Genomic DNA, 24,320 nt, shown 5'->3' with positions numbered 1-24,320 from the left:
ATTCCAGTGTTTAGAAAGTCATAAAGAATAATAATATTTATAATTCTGAACTACTACTAATGATGCTGCTGGCTGCCAGACCAAATGGCCACTGTGTGCCAGGCACTTATTTACAGACTTATTACCTGCTTATTACTATAGCTCTGAGTCCTGACAAGCAACCTTTGAGTAAAATGTTACAATTAGTTCCCCTTTTGGGGAGATGAGAAAACTGATGTTCTCAGAGATAAAATAACTTATCCAGGACCTACTAAGTGAAGGATTCATGATTTAAACACTATCCACAGAGATCTTCAGAACTAAGATAACATTGCCTCTTTGAGCTTTTATTTTCTTTACCTGATCACCTTCTGAAAAAAGGACAAGCATAGTTTTTAAAACTAATTTTGATATTAATCAAATTTATAGTCAAATACATGATACCTTTCCTTTCCAGAGAAGGAAAATACATGACAAGTTTCCTCTCAAGGAAGGATAATGGTCCTTCTTGCTCACAAACATGTTGACTTAGTAAGATCCTGACCCAGTTCCCATCGTATTGTGTACTGCTCTCCAAGCATCATTCTTTCTAAATAGACTGGGGCTCGGAGTTAGAAAAAAAAATTTTTTTTAAGCATATCACCTAATTCAATGTATAAGCACCAACAGTCTATATTAAAGCCAGTCAGGAGAGGCCTCATTTGTGGACCCACAGATGGCTGCAAGAATCTTCTATCCCTGAGAGCTGAGCAGGGAGGCCAGCTGCACAGAGCATGACATCACTGCCCTGCCTCCTCCCCAAGGCCAAGTTCTCACCTGGGATTCTAGACTTCAGAGCACAGCAAACAGGCAAAGCACGGGATTAGTGGCTGTGCAGTTGTAATTCCAATCCTGACTTTACCACTTACCAACTATGTAAATGTGTTAAATGACCATTTAAGCTAAGATCTTCCATTTCCACCTGATAAGCAAACTATAAGATTTACCCTAAACAAATGTTGTGATGGCTGCATGGAATACCACGTAGGAAGGGCTAGCCCACTTCCTGGTACCTAGTGATAGATAACAGATGTAAAGCTTTCTTCCCCTCCTGAAGGACCTTCTTCACTGGAGTACTGAAGCTCACATTGTTCTATAAGAAATGACTATTAAATTTTCTGGAATTTTGCAAGCCAGTTATTAAATACAGCCATTATTTAAAATTAAATTAAATAACTTATAATAAATTATATGTATATATATTCTATATTTATATCAGTTATAATATTATATATCTTTTATAATAAAATGAATTACATAAGCTTAAATAAATCAAGCTAAAAATGAAGGTAATGAGTACACAAATCATATCATTTCCTAATCAGTTTCCTTCATTTTACTTTTGTCTATGCTCCTGAGATTATTTACATCTACAGTTTATTGGGCAGTAGAAATGCTTCAAGATGGTGGGCTATGGCACACCTCTCCCAACTCCAGTTTCAGCTATGTCATGTTTGTAGCTTCAAATCAGCCAGGGTAGGAGTTACATGGAAATCTGTAAACACAACAAGTGAGGATTTACTTTCTTTGGACAGCCAATGATTAAGCATTACCAGCACACCACTGGTATGCGTACTTCATCTTATTCCTTTTTGCTCCTGCACTTACCTCTATATTCTCTACAAGTTATTTACATACATACACACACACATCCATTAAATTTAAAATAAAATGAAAACAAAAACCTCACATGCCTGCAGTTAACAGGCATGTTAACTGCCTGTTAACATTTCTTTATTGCCAAATTTACTAAAATGTTCTGCTGCTCCTGCTGCTGCTGCTAAGTCACTTCAATCATGTCCGACTCTGTGCGACCTCATAGACAGCAGCCCACCAGGCTCCCCCGTCCCTGGAATTCTCCAGGCAAGAACACTGGAGTGGGTTGCCATTTCCTTCTCCAGTGCATGAAAGTGAAAAGTGAAAGTGAAGCCGCTCAGTCGTGTCTGACCCTCAGTGACCCCATGGACTGCAGCCTACCAGGCTCCTCCGTCCATGGGATTTTCCAGGCAAGAGTACTGGAGTGGGGTGCCATCGCCTTCTCTGACTAAAATGTTCTATTTTTGCTTAATTTCAATACTTTCTTACCATCTACCCATTAATTTATTCATTTCACAAATACTTGCACAACTACGATTAACTAGACACTATAAGAGGATCTGGGGATACAACTGAGAGCAGAAGCCTATACAATCGGATCTGTATGGAACTCAGTCACTGTATGTACACAGTCCGACTGGTGGAAGTCAGTCACACTGCAGCCTGCCTTCTGTCCCTTCATGAGAGTCTCCAATGATCTATTTATTCTTTTTTCTTCTCCTTTGCCTTCCTTAAAATATTTACAATTTCCCCAGATGTTTTGCCCTCTTTTTTTCATACCCGGTACTAAAGAGTCAAGATTAGTTCAAGGTTTTGACAGTTTATCGCTCTTCTTTCTTGCTCAGGAATTTCATGCATTTCTGTGACTTTATCCTTTCCCAAACCAACTTTTCCTCTAGCCTTTCCATCTCAGTAACTGACACTACCATCCACCCAGCAGTTGAAGCTAGAAACCCAAACAGCCTCGATTCTTGCTGTTCCCTCACCCCTTTACCCTAAATCGTCAAGTCCTGTTAGATCTATATTTAAAACGTCTCCAAAAGCCACCTTATGCCTACATCTCAGGCTCCATCACTCTCAGCTAAGACCTCTTTTCTCCCCTCAGTCAGTATGAAAGTCTCCTTGCTTTACTCTTGCCCCTAAATAATGCACTACAAGAAATAAGACTGAACATTTGTAATATAACCACATCTTGCCACATTAAACAAGCAAACAACAACAAAACCCTCCAAAGTCTCCCCATTCCACTCAGAATAAAATCCAAATTCGCTCCCATGGCCAAAACATTCTTCATCATCTAGGCCTGCCCACCCCCTGAACTAGCCCCTTCCCATCCCCACTTGCTAATTATCCCAAGGCCGGACCCCTCTGTGCAGATCTGAGCAGGATGAGCTCCTCCTCTCATCCACAAGGATTCAGAGACCTTCCCTGACCAATCAATGGGAATTCGCCCCAGCCAGGCTCACCCACCACTCTCCACCACACTGTTCACTCCTTGTTGGTTACTTAGTGTCTGTCTTCTTCTACTGGAAGGAAAGCTACATAGAGGCAAGGATCTTGTCCTCCTTAAACCCCAGTACAGCCCTGGTGCCTGCCTGGAACATGCCGGGCACATGGCAGAAATTCAGTAGGTCTTTGCTGATGAATGAATAAGTGGAGTATGATCTAAAAGACAGGTAAAGGCAGGACTAATTGGAAACAAAGACACCCGAAAAGAGGGAGTTGTCTGGGACTGTAGAGAAGAATAAGAATAGCAATCTGCTGCTGCTGCTGCTGCTGCTAAGTAGCTTCAGTTGTGTCCGACTCTGTGCGACCCCATACGCGGCAGCCCACCAGGCTCCCCCATCTCTGGGATTCTCCAGGCAAGAACACTGGAATGGGTTGCCATTTCCTTCTCCAATGCATGAAAGTGAAAAGTGAAAGTGAAGTCGCTCAGTCACATCCGACTCTTAGCGACCCCATGGACTGTAGCCTACCAGGCTCCTCCATCCATGGGATTCTCCAGGCAAGAGTACTGGAGTGGGTCACCAGTGCCTTCTCCAGCAATCTGCTACTTAAGTGCTAATAGTATGAGTCAAATTTCCATCTTTATTAAATTCTTACTTGACCATGGCTTGAGTTATTTTCAAAGGGAAGTTGCTCAGTCGTGTCCGACTCTTTGCAACACCATGGACTGTAGCCTACCAGGCTCCTCCGTTCATGGAATTCTCCAGGCAAGAGTACTGGAGTGGGTTGCCATTTCCTTCTTTCAGTGACAAGCTAATTTAGCCAAGTACCTGTTCTGATGAATCTATGATAATTTTCATGGCTAGGTCAAAAGATTTTTTAAAGGGAAAGAAAATTTTGTACTTTAAAGAAGATCTTCCTGAACCCTCAGAAACATGCCTGAGAGGCAGCATCCCCTGGGCTACCTCATATACCTACGTTGTAATAAATTCCTATTGAGAGGGTAACAGGCAGGAAGGCTAGGGGCCCCCAAATGGAGGAAATAGGCTGGAAATATCAGACATTTTTTAATCTCTCTTAAGTGGCAGGAGGAAACAAACTACAAGTGTCAGATTTTTTTTCCCTTCTCTATACAGAATTAAAAGAAGGTTTCTTTCAAAATTCTGTGTTGTCATGACAACACCTCCTTCCATCTGAACTTAACTTTTCTCAAACTTTGAGCTAACTAATGCAGGTTTTTTTTTTTAATGGAAATATTTTTCTTAAGCCATGTTAATGAACAATGCATTTACCTTAAACTCTGTCTTTCCTCAAGTTGGTTCCACCTAAGACTCAGATAATGGCCCAAAAAAGCAGTATGTTTTACTCATACAATTGTTCACCTCATCTATGTTAATGAGATTATGTATTTGCTTGGAAACCTGCCTTTCTTCAAGATTCATGTCAATCATTTTATGGCCCAGATGACTCACCTTGTGCCAATGCAATCTCAAAATGCATGTTGTGGGTGAGGGGCCTGGTGCCATTCTCTGAGTTATGAGACATTTCTTTTCTCTAATTAGCAGCCTGCGAGTAGGTATATAACTTCCTGTTAAAGACTAGCAGGGGGACACTCTTTCTGCCCCCTTCTGATGTCTATGTCAGAAGCTGTCTCTTTTATACTTTAATAAAACTCTAATACACAAAAGCTCTGAGTGATCAAGCCTTGTCACTGGCCCTGGATTGAATTCCTCTCCTCCAGAGGCCATTTTTGAATCCAAGGCCAAAAATGAATCCTGGCATTTTTCACGGCTCACCAACAACCTTTCATTATCACACACCAAAAGCAGGAAGTCAGGGCAGGGGAAGGCAGAGCTCTCCTCCCAAAGAAAACTGAGGGGCCTGTGCCCTGATGTGCAGGGCTCTTCCCCCAGGGAAGCAGCAGAATGCTTGTACTGCTTAACTGAGGCTTCACAGCCTCATCTCTTCTTCCAAATAACAGCAGCCAGCAGGGCTTCTACTTCTTCCAGCTACTCCTTTCTTATCTGATATGACACAGGGAAGGCCAGGGATAGGGAAAAGAAGGAAGGAAGAAGGAGGAAGGGAAATGGGGAAGGGAAAAGAAAGGAGGGTAACAGGAGTGGGGGTGTCCCAAAGAAATGACTCGGTGCTTCACTTCTCCAGTGATCCCCCTGCAACAGGTGATGCTGGATGGTGAAAACACACAAGGTCAAGGAGCCCAGTCCAGTACCTCATCAAGGACCACACAGCTCCAGGAGACACAGGGAATCCACTGCTCTTGGGTTCAGATGGCATGGCATGGCAGCCACCCCAGGCTCCTTTGTGAGGGAACCGCTGCTGCTTCCCATTCTCCCGGAGAGGGTGTGCTGTCGGGGAGCTTCCAGGCTGCTGTGGGCTGCGCTGATGGATGACCCCGTTGCTCCTAATTGTGAGGAAGAAACAACGTCAAAAGGAGCAACAAGACCTGCAACAAGGAACAGCATCCCCTATCCCCTCCCCAAGCCCTGTTCCTTGGAAGCAAATATTCATCAGTCTTTTAGCTCTTTTGTTTCTGGTATTTATCACAATATTTTAAAAATAACATTAAATAATAATGTTATTTCCAATTTTAGAACTTGTCATATTGGCTCATTACAAGAGAAGATGTATATTCAATCCTCTTATGTGGTCACCAATACACATACAGACACTCTTCACTTCTTATCTTCCTCATACATTTCTCTCATAATAAATATAAGTTGAATTCTCATAACTTAGCTGAAGGGATATTTGGGATTTACATTATTATGATCTTGTAAAATTGTGTTCACAGATGATCCATGCAACATATTCTCATATGTTCTTCCATGAATCCTCTGAGATATATTCCATAACATTAGCTGGGCAAAAATTTTAAAGTTTGACACTACTCAGGGATGGGGAGAATGTGGAACAAGAGGATTCTCATCCACTGCTGCAGTTATTTCAAGAGAATGGCTCCACATCAATACACTGAATGTGTATCTATCTGTGGGCCCACAACCTCACTTCTGTGGTTATGCCCTGGAGAAACCTGCAGGTATGTGCACACAACATTTGTTTGCAGCATGGTATACAATAACCGAAAAAGGGGAAACAACCTAAATTCAGAATCCAAAAGGATGGATGCGTGCATGCTAAGTCACTTCAGTCCTGTCCGACTCTTTGTGACCCTAAGGATTGTAGCCCGCAAGGCTCCTCTGTCCATGGGATTCTCCAGGCAAGAATACCAGAGTGGGTTGCTGTGCCCGCCTCCAGGGGATCTTTCCGACCCAGGTATTGAACCCACATCTTTTATGTCTCCTGCATTGGCAGATGGGTTCTCTACCACTGCACCACCTGGGAAGCCCTTATTCTAAATTAGCAGATAAGAATTTCTGGGAAAAGGAGACACAATTTTGTGAGATTCTCAACGAGTTAAGACTCTCCAATACAGGCAGATCCTCTGAGCTCGTATCCTGCTACTAATGTGAGCCCAGGCTCTGGGCTGCAGATGCCCTGGGAGGTTACTGGCCCCAGTCACATGTGCCCCATGGAGGCAAGTGCTCAGGGGTAACCCTGTGAGTCTGGAGTTACACAGACAGAGTCTAAATCGGGGATGGGTGACCCTGGAGAGGTTACTTTCTATGCCTGTACTTTCTGCTCTGTGAAACAAGGGTAACAGTTGTTAGTAGTAAGTGACTTCATATCTGTAAATGGCATGGTCCCATTCCTGGAACATAGCCTTCACTCAAGAGATACTGTTAGTGACCAGGTATTGCCAAGAGAAGACTCTACACATGGACATCACCAGATGGCCAACACTGAAATCAGACTGATTATATTCTTAGCAGCCAAAGAAGAAGAAGCTCAATACAGTCAGCAAAACCCAAGACCGGGAGCTGACTGTGGCTCAGATCATGAGCTCCTTGTTGCCAAAATCAGACTTAAATTGAAGAAAGTGCAGAAAACCACTAGACCATTCAGGTATGACTTAAATCAAATCCCTTATGATTATACAGTGGAAGTGAGAAATAGATTTAAGGGACTAGATCTGAGGGACAGAGTGCCTGATGAACTATGGACGGAGGTTCGTGACATTGTATAGGAGACAGGGATCAAGACCATCTCCATGGAAAAGAAATGCAAAAAGGCAAAATGGCTGTCTAAGGAGGCCTTATAAATAGCTGTGAAAAGAAGAGAAGCAAAAAGCAAAGACGAAAAGAAAAAATATAAGCATCTGAGTGCAGAGTTCCAAAGAATAACAAGAGAGCTAAGAAAGCCTAACTCAGCGATCAATGCAAAGAAATAGAGGAAAACAATAGAATGGGAAAGACTAGAGATCTGTTCAAGAAAATTAGAGATACCAAGGGAACATTTCATGCAAAGATGGGCTTGATAAAGGACAGAAATGGTATGGACCTAACAGAAGCAGAAGATATTAAGAAGAGGTGGCAAGAATGCACAGAACAACTATACAAAAAAGATCTTCACGACTCAGATAATCACGATGGTGTGATCAGTCACCTAGAGCCAGATATCCTGGAATGTGAAGTCAAGTGGGCCTTAGGGAGAATCACTACAAACAAAGCTATTGGAAGTGATGGCATTCCAGTTGAGCTATTTCAAATCCTAATAGATGATGTTGTGAAAGTGCTGAACTCAATATGTTACAAATTTGGAAAACTCAGCAGTGGCCCCAGGACAGGAAAAGGTCAGTTTTCATTCCAACCCAAAGAAAGGCAATGCCAAAGAATGCTCAAACTACTGCACAATTGCACTCATCTCACGCGCTAGTAAAGTAATGCTCAAAATTCTCCAAGCCAGGCTTCAGCAATACATGAACCGTGGACTTCCAGATGTTCAAGCTGGTTTTAGAAAAGGCAGAGGAACCAGAGATCAAATTGCCAACATCCGCTGGATCATGGAAAAAGTAAGAGAGTTCCAGAAAAATATCTATTTCTGCTTTATTGACTATGCCAAAGCCTTTGACTGCGTGGATCACAAGAAACTGTGGAAAATTCTGAAAGAGATGGGCATACCAGACCACCTGACCTGCCTCCTGAGAAATCTGTATGCAGGTCAGGAAGCAACAGTTAGAACTGGACATGGAACAATGAACTGGTTCCAAATAGGAAAAGCAGTACGTCAAGGCTGTATATTGTCACCCTGCTTGTTTAACTTATATGCAGAGTACATCATGAGAAATGCTGGGCTGGATAAAGCACAAGCTGGAATCAAGATTGCTGGGAGAAATATCAATAACCTCAGATATGCAGATGACACCACCCTTATGACAGAAAGTGAAGAAGAACTAAATAGCCTCTTGATGAAAGTGAAAGAGGAGAGTGAAAAAGTTACCTTAAAGTTTAACATTCAGAAAATGAAGATCATGGCATCTGGTCCCATCACTTCATGGCAAATAGATCAGAAACAGTGGAAACAGTGTCAGACTTTATTTTGGGGGGCTACAAAATCACTTCAGATGGTGATTGCAGCCATTAAATTAGAAGATGCTTACTCCTTGGAAGGAAAGTTATGACCAACCTAGATAGCATATTCAAAAGCAGAGACATTACTTTGCCAACAAAGGTCCATCTAGTCAAGGCTATGGTTTTTCCAGTGGTCATGTATGGATGTGAGAGTTGGACCATAAAGAAAGCTGAGTACTAAAGAATTAATGTTTTTGAACTGTGGTGTTGGAGTAGACTCTTGAGAGTCCCTTGGGCTGCAAGGAGATCCCACCAGTCCATCCTAAAGGAGATCAGTCCTGGGTATTCATTGGAAGGACTGATGTTGAAGCTGAAACTCCAATACTTTGGCCACCTGATGCGAGGAGCTGACTCATCGGAAAAGACCCTGATGCTGGGAAAGATTGAGGGCAGGAGGAGAAGGGGACAACAGAGGATGAGATGGTTGGATGGCATCACCGACTCTAATGGACACAAATTTGAGTAAACTCCAGGAGTTGGTGATGGACACGGAGGCCTGGCATGCTGCGGTTCATGGGGTCGCAAAGAGTCGGACACAACTGAGCGATTGAACTGAACTGAATCCTTGTTACCTGTTCTCAGTTCTTTTCTACCAAGTTCATGACTGTACTCAGGTCCTCATGTAATTACTTACGTAATGTTTGTCTTCCCCCAGCACTGCCCTTTGTGGGAAGGAATCTTATCTGTCTTATTTGTGGCCAGGCACAAAATGGGAATGCATTAAACAGGTGGATAAAATGATGCAGGAAAGAAAGAACGCCTCCACCTACGCATAGATGCTGGTGGTTGTGAGAGCTAAAAGTTACTAAAACCAAAAAACCCCATAAACTATGAAGTATGCAACTTCCAAGCTACATATCAGCAGTTATTATTTTTTCATAGAACTTTCAGCAGTTTGGTATGGTGAAGGTCAAGAAAATTACTAAAGCACTAAAAGAGATAATTATCCTCTTTGAAAAAAGCCTAGCTCAATAGTGACCAGATGAAGAAGAAAGGACTATAAGGAACCATGTGTTGCGGAGTCCTAAGACCAAAGGAGCTAAGACTTCGAGTATAAGTATACACAAAAGAATGCTGCCTGCCATCAAATTATCAGCCACTGAAGCTGGCCCCATGTGTACCCTAAGGGAATTCAGAATGGAGAAAAACAGGATACTGACCCTAGACAGCTGACATGCATATCAAAGGAAAAATTTAATGAGCCCAGACTCTTGCATCTTTCAATATACTGCAAAGCACTAAATCATTAACTTGAGATGTCTGATTTTTTGTGATTAGCACTCTTTTGAGTTTCAACTATAGGCTTTTTTCCCCCCAGCAGCACAAACTCATATATCGTAGTTCCTCCCTCACCTCTATGGAACAGTTCCCTTACAGCTATCTGAGGACTTTCTCAGGTTATAAGTCCTTAGTAATGGTCCCAAATAAAACGCAATTCTCAACTTTCAAGTTGTGTGGGTGTATTTTTCAGTCGATATGAGGTGAAAATATCTCTGGACAGGACCAGAGGGGAAGATCTCCCGTCACTTGTCACAGCAGCAAAGGTGGTACACACAAAGAGGAGGCAGAAGCAAGTGGAGAGCCAGAGGAGCGGATAGGAAGGCCAGCAATGCAATTACTGCGGTGGGTCAAGAGGACTCTTATGAGCCAAGCGGAGGTCCTCTGGCTTTCCCGGTTTAAGCTTGGGTCAAAATGATAACTAGGCTCCTTCCTTTTACACGCCTCTGAGATTCGGAGAGACCTAACAGAGTACTAAAATCTATTTAAATTATCTCCAAGTACGCCCAGGCAGGAAAGTGATCAGAATTTAATGACTCATCTCAGCTTGTTGACATGCAATAGCACTGCTCTTATCTTTGTGTCAACAAGTATAAAGAGGTAGCGAATGGGATAAAAAGGCAGGATTTTTTTTTTAAAGATAAAATTCTTCCAGACAAGGCCGGAGAATAAATCAGCTGCATTTATTAAAAGTTCAAATGTAAGGACCTTATAATTACTGAAAAATGGGGTTTGCATGTCAAATTGTTAGTAAATCCTGAGGAAGAAAATTACAGTATGTACTTGAACTTTAAAACGCCTTAGTCATTCTTATCATCTATAACCCACAGGACAATATGAAAGTGCCTAAGTTTTTTAAATGAAAACAGGCTACTAAATAAACTTACTCTTTAACTTGAATATGATATGCAATTAATTATTCCTGTATGGTTTAGACTGGTCTGTTGTAGAATTCCAAAAACACACCCTCCTGCCCCCCACCGCCCCATTCAAAATTTAGGTAAATACACCACCCCTCAAGCTAGTAAACAGACTCCGATTTAGCAGTGTTCTTTGAAGGATAGCACTTAGGTGAATGCAGAGATTCCAGGCAAGCTGTTAACAAACTGTTACCATTTGTAACTACTCTCCTGTGTGAATCAAGATTTCTCAGTGTTATACAAGCAAAACAATCTAGTGATATAAACTTGCAATTAGCATAGGTACTTTTCAATTCCAAATTTGGTGCTCACAAAAACTTTATAATCCTCATTGACACAAGTGTGAAGAGTCTGAATACATACAATGCAACTATCTTAAGGAAATAAGCCTTACTATATTATGGTTGGAGAAGGCGATGGCACCCCACTCCAGTACTCTTGCCTGGAAAATCCCATGGATGGAGGAGCCTGGAAGGCTGCAGTCCATGGGGTCGCTGAGGGTCGGACACGACTGAGCGACTTCACTTTCACTTTTCACTTTTATGTATTGGAGAAGGAAATGGCAACCCACTCCAGTGTTCTTGCCTGGAGAATCCCAGGGACCGGGAGCCTGGTGGGCTGCCGCCTATGGGGTTGCACGGAGTCGGACACGACTGAAGCGACTTAGCAGCATATTATGGTCTAAGGTGAGGTTTGTTTTTATTTAGTCGCTCTGTCCTGTCTGCCTCTTTTGTGACCCCACAGACTGCAACCCACCAGGCTCCTCTGTCCTTGAGATCTCCCAGGCAAGAATACTAGAGTGTGTTGCCATTTCCTTCTCCAGGGGATCTTCCCAACCCAGGGATTGAACCTGCATCTCTTGTGTCTCCAGTGTTGGCAGATGGAGTCTTTACAACTGAGCCACCATGAAAACCCCCAAGATTAGGTTACATTTAACAGAATGTTGTATCTCTATTTTTTTAAAGAAAATTTGAAAACTATTGATTTAAGTAATTTTCCTTTGCATATCACGCACTGCTTGACAGCAAAACTTTGACATGACTTACGATTTATCATGATTGTGGGATAAAGAAAAGAGATCATAAACCAAGCACACGCCGAACACTGTGATGCCCGTCTCTTTCACCAGCATTGCACAGGTCCCCAGAAACAGACTGAGCAGCAGGAAGAAGGGAGAAGCTGTGGGAGGGAAACTTTCCCCAACACAACACTGGTCCACACTCCTGAAAAATAAAGTTGACATAGTTTTACTCCAAGAAGAAATATGGGTTGCTAAGAAATGCCACCTTTTAAAGGTAAGATCCAACACAGATTTCATTTTATTCTAAGTAGATGAGCAAAGATATCTTTAAGAATATAATTTGCAAAGGTGGGAAAAAGTAAATGACTGACAATGCTGAATTTGGTACTTAGATAAAAGCATATAAGTTATGGTAAAATATGGTATATAACAGAGGAACACTAAAAAGCAACTTAAAATGCTAGTATACAGAGATATACTTAGTGACATGTAAAGATGTTTAGGTGAATATATATTAAGTGAATAATATAAGCCACATGCGGAGAAGGCAATGGCACCCTACTCCAGTACTCTTGCCTGGAAAATCCCATGGACGGAGGAGCCTGGTAAGCTGCAGTCCATGGGGTCGCTAAGAGTCGTACATGGCTGCGTGTCTTCACTTTCACTTTTCACTTTCATGCATTGGAGAAGGAAATGGCAACCCACTCCAGTGTTCTTGCCTGGAGAATCCCAGGGACAGAGGAGCCTAGTGGGCTGCCGTCTATGGGGTCGCACAGCATCGGACACTACTGAAGCAACTTAGCAGCAGCAGCGGCATAAGCCACATGCATGAACCCTGGAGCCAGGTTTCCTGGGTTCAGATCACAGCTCTGTTGTTAACTAACAAGGTAACAAGGGGCAGGTCAATGCCTTCCTGTGCCTCATCCTGTGTTTATCATCGTTATTATTATTGTTTTTGTGAAGGTGTTTTATATGTTTCTGTACAAAGAAAACACTGGATAGATACCAAAACACAATCATCATTAATATGATGAAAATACAGATGTTTTAGTCTTTTTCTTTTCTTGTGGCTGATCTGTTTTTTTTTTTTTTAATTGAATAATAGCTGATTTACAATGTTGTATTAGTTTCTAATCTGTAGTTTTAAGTATATTTTCCATGAGAATATTTAGGGAAAACTTTTTTTTTTTCTCAGCATAATTTCCAGCAGGGATTTTCTAAAACCCTCCAATTGCTGTAAAGTCTTTTTTAACCTTACAAAACAGAATCGGCTCCCCAGCAAGAAACCTCACAGCTCCTTCTGCAGGTGACACACCAATTTGTTCCCTCTCCTTGGTAGGACAATACATCTGCAGTTGTGACGTCTCACCGTTATTGTTATGTCTTGGAACAACTGCCTAAATTATATTCCAAATTTGTAGGAGACAAGCTTTTTCTCCGAAGCTTGTTGACACCTCAAATTACTCAGAGTGCGAATGACCTGCACAACAGAAAGCTGTAGCAATGTGGCTTCTTACCACACAGGTATGGATAGGCTGCAGACCCACTCACATTCCCAAGTTTATTAACACACAGAAAAGGCCTGAGAGATCAAGTTCACACTCAAGAGTGATTGTTAATCTTATTCTAACACCAGAGCAAACAGGAAACAATTGTTGAATTTGGGTTTACATTTTTAATATTTTCACAACACTCATATATAACTAGCAATGCCATGAGGATTTCCCAGGTGGCACAGTGGTAAAGAATCCTCCTGCCAGTGCTGGAGACCCAAGAGACACGGGTTCAATCCTTGGATCAGGAAGATGCCCTGGAGAAAGAAATGGCAACCCGCTCCAGTATTCTTGCCTGGAGAATCCCATGGACAGAGGAGCCTGGTAGGCTACAGTCCATGAGGTCACAAAGAATAGGACACGACTGAGCGACTAAGCAAACACTCATGCAATGCAGTGGGAGGCTACAAAGCCAGGGTAGAAGCTTGGTCCTATATTAAGAAAAGGTTTTGCTCTTAAACCAAAACTTAATAAGGTTTAATTAAGTTCATTCTTGACCCAAGGTCTAAGCTAGTTTACAACAAGGATTCTCAGCACAGCTCAGGGAAGATGATTCTTTGTTACAAGGGCAACCTTCAGAATCCTTGGCCTCCACTCACATGCCAGGTGAGCAAAAATATCTCCAGACATTGCAAATGTCCCTGGGGACAACATGGACAAATTTCTCCCATATGGAGAACCACTGGTTTAGAACAGTGTTCCTTGCAGTCACTGTGTTTTCTAAGATTATAGGCCAATGAACTGACCCAAAGATCAAAGTTTATAAATCCTTAACTAGGCATCACTCCATGAAGCAGGGCAATGGTTCACTGTCCCCGCTTTATCTGGGCCAGCCACTGAGTCACTGCCCCCATTACATTCTTTTCTTTTTTTTTAGATTTTTTAAAACTTTGTTTATTTTTAATTTAAGGATAATTGCTTTACAGAATGTTGCTGTTTCCTGTCAAACCTCAACATGAATCAGCCATGCTGCTGCTGCTGCTAAGTCACTTTAGTCATGTCTGGCTCTGTGTGACCCCAAGGACGGCAGCCCACCAGGCTCCTCTGTCCCTGGGATTCTCCAGGCAAGAACACTGGAATAGGTTGCCAGTTCCTTCTCCAATGCATGAAAGTGAAAAGTGAAAGTGAAGTCATTCAGTCATGTCCGACTCCCAGTGACCCCATGGACTGCAGCCTACCAGGCTCCTCCCTCCATGGGATTTTCCAGGCAAGAGTACTGGAGTGGGGTGCCCCTCCCTTTTGAACCTCCCTCCCATCCCCACCCCTATAGGTTGATACAGAGGCCCTGTTTGAGTTTCCTGAGCCATACAGCAAATTCCCATTAGCTATCTATTTTACATATGGTAATGTAAGTTTCCATGTTACTCTTTCTATTCAACTCACCCTTTCCTCCCCTCTTCCCATGTCCATAAGTCTGTTCTCTATGTCTGTTTCTCCACTGTTGCCCTGTAAATAAATTCTTCAGTACCATTTTTCCAGATTCTGTCTATATGTGTTAGAATACGATATTTATCTCTTTCTGACTCACTTCACTGTGTATAATAGGTTCTAGGTTCATCCACCTCATCAGAACTGACTCAAATGCATTCCTTTTTATGGCTGAGTAATATTCCATTGTGTATTACATCCTATTTTTAGCCCACCCCTTTGCCTATGTGGCTATGTCACAACTCAGGTGAGAATCTGATCATCTTGCGGGGAAAGAGGCAATATAATGGGAGATTGTTTTATTGCTTTTCAGTCTCACAAAGCAAGAAGCTTCTGTATTTTGATGAAAGGATGTACAAATTAGAAAATCACAGTTGAGAAATAGTGCTTTCAATTCAGCCTTGTCATTTTAAGCTTTAAGCTCCTTTAATGAGTATAATAAAGAGGCGGGGGGGAACTAAGACCAAAATGAAAAGGACAAATTAAACAAATCATAGTTAAATAGAAGACAGGACTATACCCAGTATAATTTGGCTCAGAGCTGATTTCAAATTCCATTCTCAGTAAGAGAAATCAAGAAGCTAGAGCTTATCTTCCCAGCACTGGGATAGCAGTCCTTTTAAGAGGCTATGACATAGTTCAGAATATGGCTGGAAAACAGAACAGCCTAGTCTTTGGTTAAGAGACAGTTTCCTATGCCAAGTCTCCAGGAAGCTCATGGTTATCTCACAGCCAAGAAGCTTCCCTCCTCTCTCAGGAAGGAGCTCAGAAGCTCACACAAACACACACAGCAGAAACTCCCAGGGAAGAGCATGATTGTAAACACAGACAAGGGCATTCTTAGCCATACATACCTATTATAGGAGAGAAAGGCCAAAAGAAACAGCAGGCATGCCAACACATCAGCTCTGCCAACAATTCCAGCCACCTACAAATTTTGAAAAAACAAAAACCTTAGAAAACTACTTTCTCAGAGACCCATAACAGAAATGTATTTGTTTTTAGAGGAATAAAAGAAACAGTACACTAGAAAACACATTATTCTTCAATTTCTGATATATGACTTCTGGTTATCTTAAACATTTAACAATAATTTTAAAGAAGGAGATAGGAAGAAAGGGGCAAGATTTTCATGCTTAACTTTATTTTTAACATTTCTTGACTATAATACAACTCATAATCTATCATAATATAGTATTACATATAACATATTTTCAATATCATACATATATTATACTTACAAATATACTATATACATTATAAATTCCTATTTTATATTCAGATGTTCTTACATTATTGTACTTACATATATTTCATTATTTTATTTATATTATAAATTTTAATATAATATGCTATATATGTAAATCATGTTATAAATTATATAATATAAAGTTGTTTGTATATTTATATTATAATTTATATGTATATATTATAATTTATATATACTATAATTATGCAACATAGTATACATTATTATAACAAATATCAAATTAATAACATATAATAACATTATATACATCATAATATATCATTTTAATTACATCTAAAGATATAAATAATATAACAGAAAGACAATGAAGACTTGTAACTGTTACAAACCTAAGATTGATGTATACCTGTGGCGGATTCATTTTGATATTTGGCAAAACTAATACAATTATATAAAGTTTAAAAATAAAATAAAATTAGAAAAATAAAGAGAAAAAAAAAAAAAGAAAGAAGCTAAAAAGAAACAGTGACTAATGACCATGGTTTTAGAAAATACACATCACAACTGAATTATTAAGGTATAAAGTAGCATGAATTACACAACCTACTATCAAATGTTTCAGAAAATAAAAAATACTTCTATATATTGAAGGAGAAAGAAAGCAAGGATGATAAAGCAAATGCTGCAAAAGGTTAAAAACTGGTGACTCTGGACAAAGAGTAAGATGGTCTTTACACTTCTTAAGTTTGAAATTTTGTTTTCAATGTGTTACTTCAGAAAGGGACTGAAATGAAAGACAGGTGGGGGATAGATGCCTATTTATAAATATTTGTATTATTTCACTATTTAAAACATGTGTACATTTCTCTTAACTATTTTAAATCCAAGAAATAAAATTATGAAGGAAAAACTAGGGTATGGTTGAAAGAAAGTTTCAAAGAAAAGCTCACATGGGGAGGAAGAGTTTGCAAGAGAAATAAACAGATTTGACATTCAGGCACAGAAAACAGCTTCACCCAAAATCACAGAGGACCTGAAGCCCATGATGTGTTGAAGAATCAATCAACAGTTAATAGTAGAAAATAGATTTCTGGGAAATATACCTATAAATATCCTCAAATAATGAGCAAACTTTGCAGTCATAAAGGAGAGGTGATGACACACGCATGGAGCTAGACCACCCAAGGCTTCAATATAGACTCCTCTTGCCATCTGAGTGAGACTCAACTTTGTCATCTTTAAGTTCTGAGATTTGGTTTTGTTATTTTTAAAATGACTATTACACCCCCTACCTCATGTTACTGCTGTAATAAGTAAAATGATATATTGGGTTGGCCAAAAAGTTCTTTGGGTTTTTAAATGAACTTTTTGGCCAACCCAATATATAAAGTGCCCACTCGGTGTTGATGCCCTTCTGTCTTCCTTTTCTCTGCAGAGCAAGGAAAGGAGACTCTTATCACTGAGGTTTTCCTGTGTGACGTATAGAAATCATCTTTTTACACTGAAGTTTACATGTGTGATATTTTATGTTAACTTTACTAGATAATCTAATATATCTATTAGTTAAAATCTAAATAAAAAAATAATTCAATTAAATACCTGCATCAGGATGGATAGTGAGTCACATAATTGAGAAAAATTCTAGTCAAATCCACATCAAGAGAAACCTGGACACGGCCAAAGAATTTCACTGGCAGTAAAGAACTGAAAGCTCTTACCTAAAGTGGCTGTTCAGCCACATGCTGTTCATTGATCCCTTAATCTATAAGGAACTTGCATGCCACATCAGGAAGAATGCATGAGGGAAGTAGGCAGTGACAGTGTGGTTTCACTCAGTGTCAAGGCCCGGCTCAGACTCGCAGTCTGTAAAGCTACAACTGCACTCGATTCACTTCTGAAGTCTAGTTCTGCTCATTCTATACCACTGCCTCCTAGAGCACTGAGCTCAGCATCGCCTGCAAGACTTCTGGAAGGTTAAACAGAGAGCCCAGCTGCCCAGCAACAAAGTCCTGGGATGAGGCCAGGCATCTGGGCCCAGAGGGACAGCTGCCACAGCACACCTGATGGTGGCCAACTCAGACATAGCAAGATTCACAAGTCAGTAGTGGGGGTACCAAGCTGGAGCAAGGCAATCACAAGCTAGGTGAGTGAAACCAACGCTGTGAAGGCGTCTGGAGCCCTGCTTCTCGAACTGTAGTCAGTTAGCTCTGCTGGGAAACAGCGGCAACAGCAGCATGTGCCAGCTGGATGTGCCCAGATATAAAGAATGTAGTGTCCCTTGGAGCAGAAGCTCAGAAGGGGTGTTGAAAAGTCAGCGCTAACATCGAGACTCTGCTGCCAGCTCCAAACCCCCACACAGTCACTGAACCCCTATTCTACATCCTTGTTAAGCTGGGGTCTCTGGGGGCAAGAAGGCTAGTGTCTTAAAAACAAAGTGACTGTCATTAGCTAATATATGTCCAGACCAGCCAAATACTGCAAGTCAATTTGTCAATGTCATCTTGTTCAGTAATTACATGTATCACTCCCTTCAACAAACATTTTCCAAGCGCCTCCTCTTTGCCAGATATTATGCCAGCTGGAGGGATAAAGCCTGCCCCAAGCAGTTAGTATCTGGTGGGGAGTCAAAAAAGGGTATTAAGAAGTTACAAGGAAACTGCATGCATTGTAAAGGGGAGAAATCACAGAAGACTGAAGGGATTAATTTGGACTGCAGGATCCAGGAAGGGTTTGTGGAAATGCTGGTTGTATTCACTGGGACTTACAGGTCAGGCACAGAGGACTTCAGGAAACTCGAGACAGGAAGATGTGAATTCTGGGCCAGAAAGGGAATGCAGCATTCCAGGGAGAGGAAAGAGAGGTCTGTAAGCATGTGGGCGTTTCTGGCTGGGAAGGCATAAAGTGATGAGTGTGTGTGTGTGTGTGTGTGTGTGGGTGTGTGTTTAGTCGCTCAATCATGTCTGACTCTTTGTGACCCAATGGACTGTAGCCTGCTAGGCTCCTCTGTCCATGGGATTTTCCAGGCAAGAATACTGGAGTGGATTGCCATTTCCTTCTCCAGGGCGTCTTCCCGACCCACCCACGGATTGAATTCACATCTCCTGCATAGCAGGAGGATTTTTACCCACTGAGCCAAGACAAAGTGATGACAGCATGGATTACTGAAAAGGGGGCAGCAGTGAGCAACAGAAAGCAAAGATGAAATAAGTTGCAGCCCCTTGGGCCTGATTCCACAACAATGGAGGCTGAACCATAGGGTGCTGGGAAGTACAGAAAGACCGGTCAAAGATATCAATACAGAGATGGACAGTAATTATTTTTGCCCTCAAGCTGCAGGTTTCCATCACAAATTGGGTAGTTGTAACCTGGGAAATGTATTCCTTTAAGAAATATTTAAACATTTGAAAAACATCAGTGAACCTAATTGAGTTGAATTCAAATAATGTAATGTTCAGCTCTCTTAGCAAGCTTTACAGAATCACAAGTGGAAACTGCCAATTAAGGACTTCATTTGTCCCCAGAACTTGTTACTTCTTGGACTATCACTCATAGGATTTGTATGAAGTATACTATATGTACAAAGTTATTAATTATGTTATCTGCAAAATGAGTTCTCCTGGTGTCAGACTGAGCAGGAACACACACTTAACACAGAGCCACAGCTGAAAGCTGACATGCTGATTAGATCACGACCAATTTTTCCCCGAGTACTCTGTTCCAGCCTTGGAAATGCTCACCCTAACCTTCAACTCCGTGTGTAAGCATTTCCTGTTCTTGTTTTTGATTTGACATATGAGCATTCCTTCAAACAGTAATGTCTCTGTGATGACTTAAGTTTTAATTCTCATAGGATAATTTCAATGATTTCCCCCATTTTCCTAATTTCTCTACTGATTTTTCTCATGATTCAGAGTTAAGAAAAAACCCATAAATTTCCCAAGAAATATACTATCAGGAAACCCAAGAATCACAAGGTTTTCAATGAGGAAAGTCTATCTTATTCACTGTATAGCCCTGCATTGATTGACTAGATTCCAGTCACTCAAATATTTATTGAAAAATTAAGTAAATAAATTAATTTGTTCATCTCTATTTAAGGTGGAAATAATTTTTCCTTCACTGAAATTCTAGTTTTATTAGAACATATTGCTTTGTCTTGTATGTTTTTATGTGTACGCTCTTTGGCTTTCTAGAGGCTTATGAACAAACTGTGGGTAGGGAACCCCACTGCCCATTCACATATCCCCTTGGCACCTGGCACAGGACCTGTACTAAACAAGTACTCATTAACAATTTGTTGATTATATAATTAAGAAAACAAATCGTTAATCATATCAACATGCTTAAACTAAACCTTCCTCCCCCCCAATTCAAACCCACTATCCTTCCTGTCATAATTGATGGTCCCATATTTATTCTTGTTTAACAGAGAGGGTATATATTCTACTAATGTAGAATATACATTATTCTTTCACCACACTATGGTCTGTTTTTCTTTTTTTTAATCATTTATCACTGTTTTCATAACACACATTTCTTTTTTACTATTCCTCTGTCCTCCTTTTTAGAAACCTAAACTAATATCTATAATTAAATAATGGTCTCTAGATTTTACTTTCCAGTATAGTGTATTATGTAGGTCTAATTTCTTTACTTTCTTATGCCTCCCCTATCTTCTTGTAAATGCAAATAGTTTAAAATTTTTCCCTAAATAAATGTCCATCTCTCAGGCTGCTTTGTCCCCATAATTGTGTTACCATGGATTTTTTTTTTCCCCGATTAGTATGAAAGTTGGTTGAAACTCTTTCTTAAAGGTCATTTTGCTAACAGAATTTTCCCTTTTTCTTAGATTTCAACCTAACTCTATCAGTTCATGATCACACTGAATTTTATGCTCTCCTTTTCTGCAAGCACCGAATCAGGACTGGTCTTATTCTACTCATTTGTTCTTTCCTACACAAATTTTCCCCAACACCCTCTAAGCATGAATTTTCAAATCTATCTAAGAAACTGTCAGAAACATAATGAAGTCGATGGGCTTAGATTAAAACATTGCCATTGACCCAGTGTCATATGTTCTATATGGCGAGGAGTAGTGGTCCTTGATTATTTCTCTTCATCCAACAATAATATTGAAAATTTATGCATTACTCTTATCTTTTAAAATTCATATCTAAAGTTTTTCATCATAATTTTAAATACTTCAAAGGATTTAACTTCCTGTGCATTTTAGAAATTGATATTTTAAAATAGGCCATAATATTACTGTTTTGAATGTACCAAATGAACCTGAAACATACCACAGCAGTTTGAAGCTCATCATCTTCCATTTACACAAATATGAACAGGCTCTTTAAATGAGAGACATTTCACGTGCCCTTTCCCCTTGAAATCATGTTCCCATTTTATTTCCACCTCAGCATTTTTTTCTTAATATGCTATGCAATTACATTTTAAAATGTTCTATTTATCATCTCACTCTATAATAAAAATATATGTATAATCAGATTAATTTTTTAAAGTTCCTGTGATCAAAAGCACCTAAATTTTCTGAATTTTCAAAATTGTTGAATTTTCAATTTTGTATTATTATTCCAATTAGTATTATTTTCAATTGCTAAATACGTATGTTAGAAAAAAATGATAAAAATTATTAAATAAAGAATAGTCCTCAATGATATAGGTGTAGGCTTTTTTAATAAATTCATTTATCTATGACTAAATATTACTTTTTGTTAGAATAAGGAAGCATGAGGCATCAATTCTATTTGTAGCTTTTGTATTTGAACGCAGTTCACATAAATGAGGACAGAAGTAACCATGTTACAGCAGTGACAGTTCTTTGAACACCCAAGTTATCTGCAAAATCATAGCGATCTATCATCTTGCATAATGTTTAATGATCTATCAGCTCCAGGTTCTCCTTTAACCTGGTTGAAAGCAAATAAATGAAGTGTACCAATCATTAAAGTTACCCGTCATTGGATTCATTTGCTTTCATAGTTTCTCAAAACTAAGGAAAAAAGGCTTGACTGAGACTTTGCAAAGGCTTATTATGTATACTTTATAGCCCTCCACTTACAGGCACCTTGTTCAGTCCAAAATACTCAGAAAGGACTGGGAAAATTACACTTAACAACGTAATTGTTTATAAAAATAATTTTCTTCCTTATCACTCTAAATATACTTGTGTCAAAACCTTGGGCTTACAGATTTTGAATTTTGTTTGTGGCAAATGTCCATCATATGGCCTAACCAGTCCTCATCATCAAACCAATTGGCCAAATCAGACGTCTTGCTTCAGATCAAATGAAAGTATTATGCATCCCCATGATAAACATCTTGCAGGCCACCTTACCCGACTTCTAATACAGTGCTGCCTTCTACACAGAAACATGTATAGACGGAAAAGGACATAAACCTACTTTGGGTTTATGATGCCTTAATTAGAGGAGACGTGGCTGACACCAATATATCAAATTGTTTCACTGTATGGTGCCATTTGTACCCCTGGGGCATAGTAAGATTCTGATGTATGCAAGACATTCCTTATTAAAAGGCAACTGAAAAGGGAAGAGGGAGAGGAGAATCAACTTGACACTTTTCCCCCAGGTTCTCAGGTCTGGATGTAAACTGTAGGATGTGAACTGTAGGAAAATGCCTGGATGCAATCTGTGACTCTTGAGACAATTCTTATAAAACTGTGGTAGGCATGGACTGCTTAGAAAGTCTTCATCCACCCTCAGCAATACATAAAATAAACCAGCTGTGGTTACTGAGATGTGAAGCCAGGCTAGATGACACCATCTTGGTGCATGATTAAGCCCATATTTTAAACAGGACTCCAGATCTATACTTTCTAAACCCATTTCTCATCATCCTCCAAATAACTACAGTTCATACTAAATAACTTGGAAAACTATTGGTAAGTCTTGAATGTGTGTTTAATTTGAAGAATGTCAGTTCAACTTTTTATGGTCTTCCCCCAGCTGTTGGGCTTCCTAGTGGCTCAGTGGTAAAGAATCCACCTGCCAAGCAGGAGACATGGGTTTGATCCCTGGGTCAGGAAAGTCTCCTAGAGAAGGAAATGGCAACCCACTCCAGTATTCTTGCCTGGGAAATCCCATGGACAAGGAGTCTGGTGGGCTACAGTCCATGGGGTCACCAGAAGTCCAATACAACTTAGTGACTAAACAACCCTAGCACTTAAGAGTTCTGTATCGTGAATGTTATAAATATTAAGCAGAGCAAGAATAGGTTAAAAAATCATAGAGCGGGAACAATAACTCAGCATGCTAAGTATTTCAAAATGCCCCTTGCTGTTTAAAACACATTAGGACTTAAATTTTCCACAAATAAAGAACTGTGGTCATTTATGACTACCTGTAATAATGACAGTGGTTATTTAGAAAAGCAGTTAAGTCCTGGAGGTGCATTGGCTATTAGAACATTTAAAAAGAAAAGTTGTCAAGCAGAATGATTTATATATAAACACTTCAGTAGAGCTTTAAATTCACATGGTTTTGAGAGGAGAAAAAGATGACTTTTGTGCTTCATTATTTCATTGAGTCTCAATGACACTCACCGCCTCTGTGTGAACAGGATGCACGGCAAAAAGTAACGCTGTAACAAAAGCAAGTCCACGATTCCTGAAGACAGTTTTGTCACAGGTGTACATCAGCACAAGGGTCACTAGGCAGTGTAAAATGACATTTACTGCGTGGAAATAGAATGGGTCCATGCCAGTCATAAAGATGTTTAGCCTGTGACAACAAATAAAAACCGAATTAGCTACAAACAGAAGGTAAGCACAAGGAAAGCAAAGGGAATCCATCACTTTAAAAGGTAAGTTATTTAATTATTTTAAATGATTCCACTATCAGGTTACTCTGTATATAAGTTTTTTCCTACCTAAAAAATTTTCTATCTGCAGAAATCTTTGTAAATGCAATATGATATTGCTTCAGAAAACTTGGTGGCCTCATTGAAAAGGCAGACAGGTGTGGAATGCTTTTCTTCCCTCGCTCGCTTTTTTCCCTCACTCCCTGGCTGGTCCAAACACCTCCCAGAACTCTTGCTTCACTAACAGCTGAGTGTTCTTGCTTCTTGCTTCTTCCTAAGCAGCTGAGTGTTCACAGGCAAGTCCTCAGTGCTGTAGGTTGGAGCCATGGTCACCAGCGATGAGAAAGAGACCGAGAAACTGGCACCTATGGTCAAGGGTGGGATAAACCAAGTACGACTGTGTTCTCTCACCCACAGTGCCACCAGGAAGCAAATTTCCAGATTATGTACAAGGAATCATTGTTAATTACCACCCCACAAAGCATCTCCAGGGCATCTACCCACCATTACCAGTTGTAG

At 40.2% G+C, this 24,320-nt stretch overlaps 1 protein-coding gene across 8 annotated transcripts in view; it reads right to left on the bottom strand.

Annotated features, from left to right (window-relative positions):
- The window catches only part of TMTC1 (transmembrane O-mannosyltransferase targeting cadherins 1), a 315,289-nt gene that overhangs the window by 267,940 nt on the left and 23,029 nt on the right, over positions 1-24,320 (bottom strand). For all 8 annotated transcript variants that reach the window (XR_015164144.1, XR_015164145.1, XM_086401542.1 and 5 more), the window contains exons 2-5: positions 23,545-23,722; positions 15,604-15,677; positions 11,794-11,970; positions 5,291-5,482 (exon numbers count right to left, since the gene is read on the bottom strand). Coding sequence is in view for 6 of the 8 variants with exons in the window: in XM_086401542.1 (XP_086257668.1) it covers positions 5,291-5,482; positions 11,794-11,970; positions 15,604-15,677; positions 23,545-23,722 (621 nt within the window). In the remaining 2 variants the exon portion in view is untranslated. The remainder of the gene's footprint in view (positions 1-5,290; positions 5,483-11,793; positions 11,971-15,603; positions 15,678-23,544; positions 23,723-24,320) is intronic.

This window comes from Bos grunniens, chromosome 5, assembly GCF_055505025.1.
Source record: "Bos grunniens cultivar Pamir isolate PY7600 chromosome 5, Bosgru_T2T1.0, whole genome shotgun sequence".
NCBI classification, from domain to species: domain Eukaryota; kingdom Metazoa; phylum Chordata; class Mammalia; order Artiodactyla; family Bovidae; genus Bos; species Bos grunniens.
This window is presented reverse-complemented; position numbering and strand designations above follow the sequence as displayed.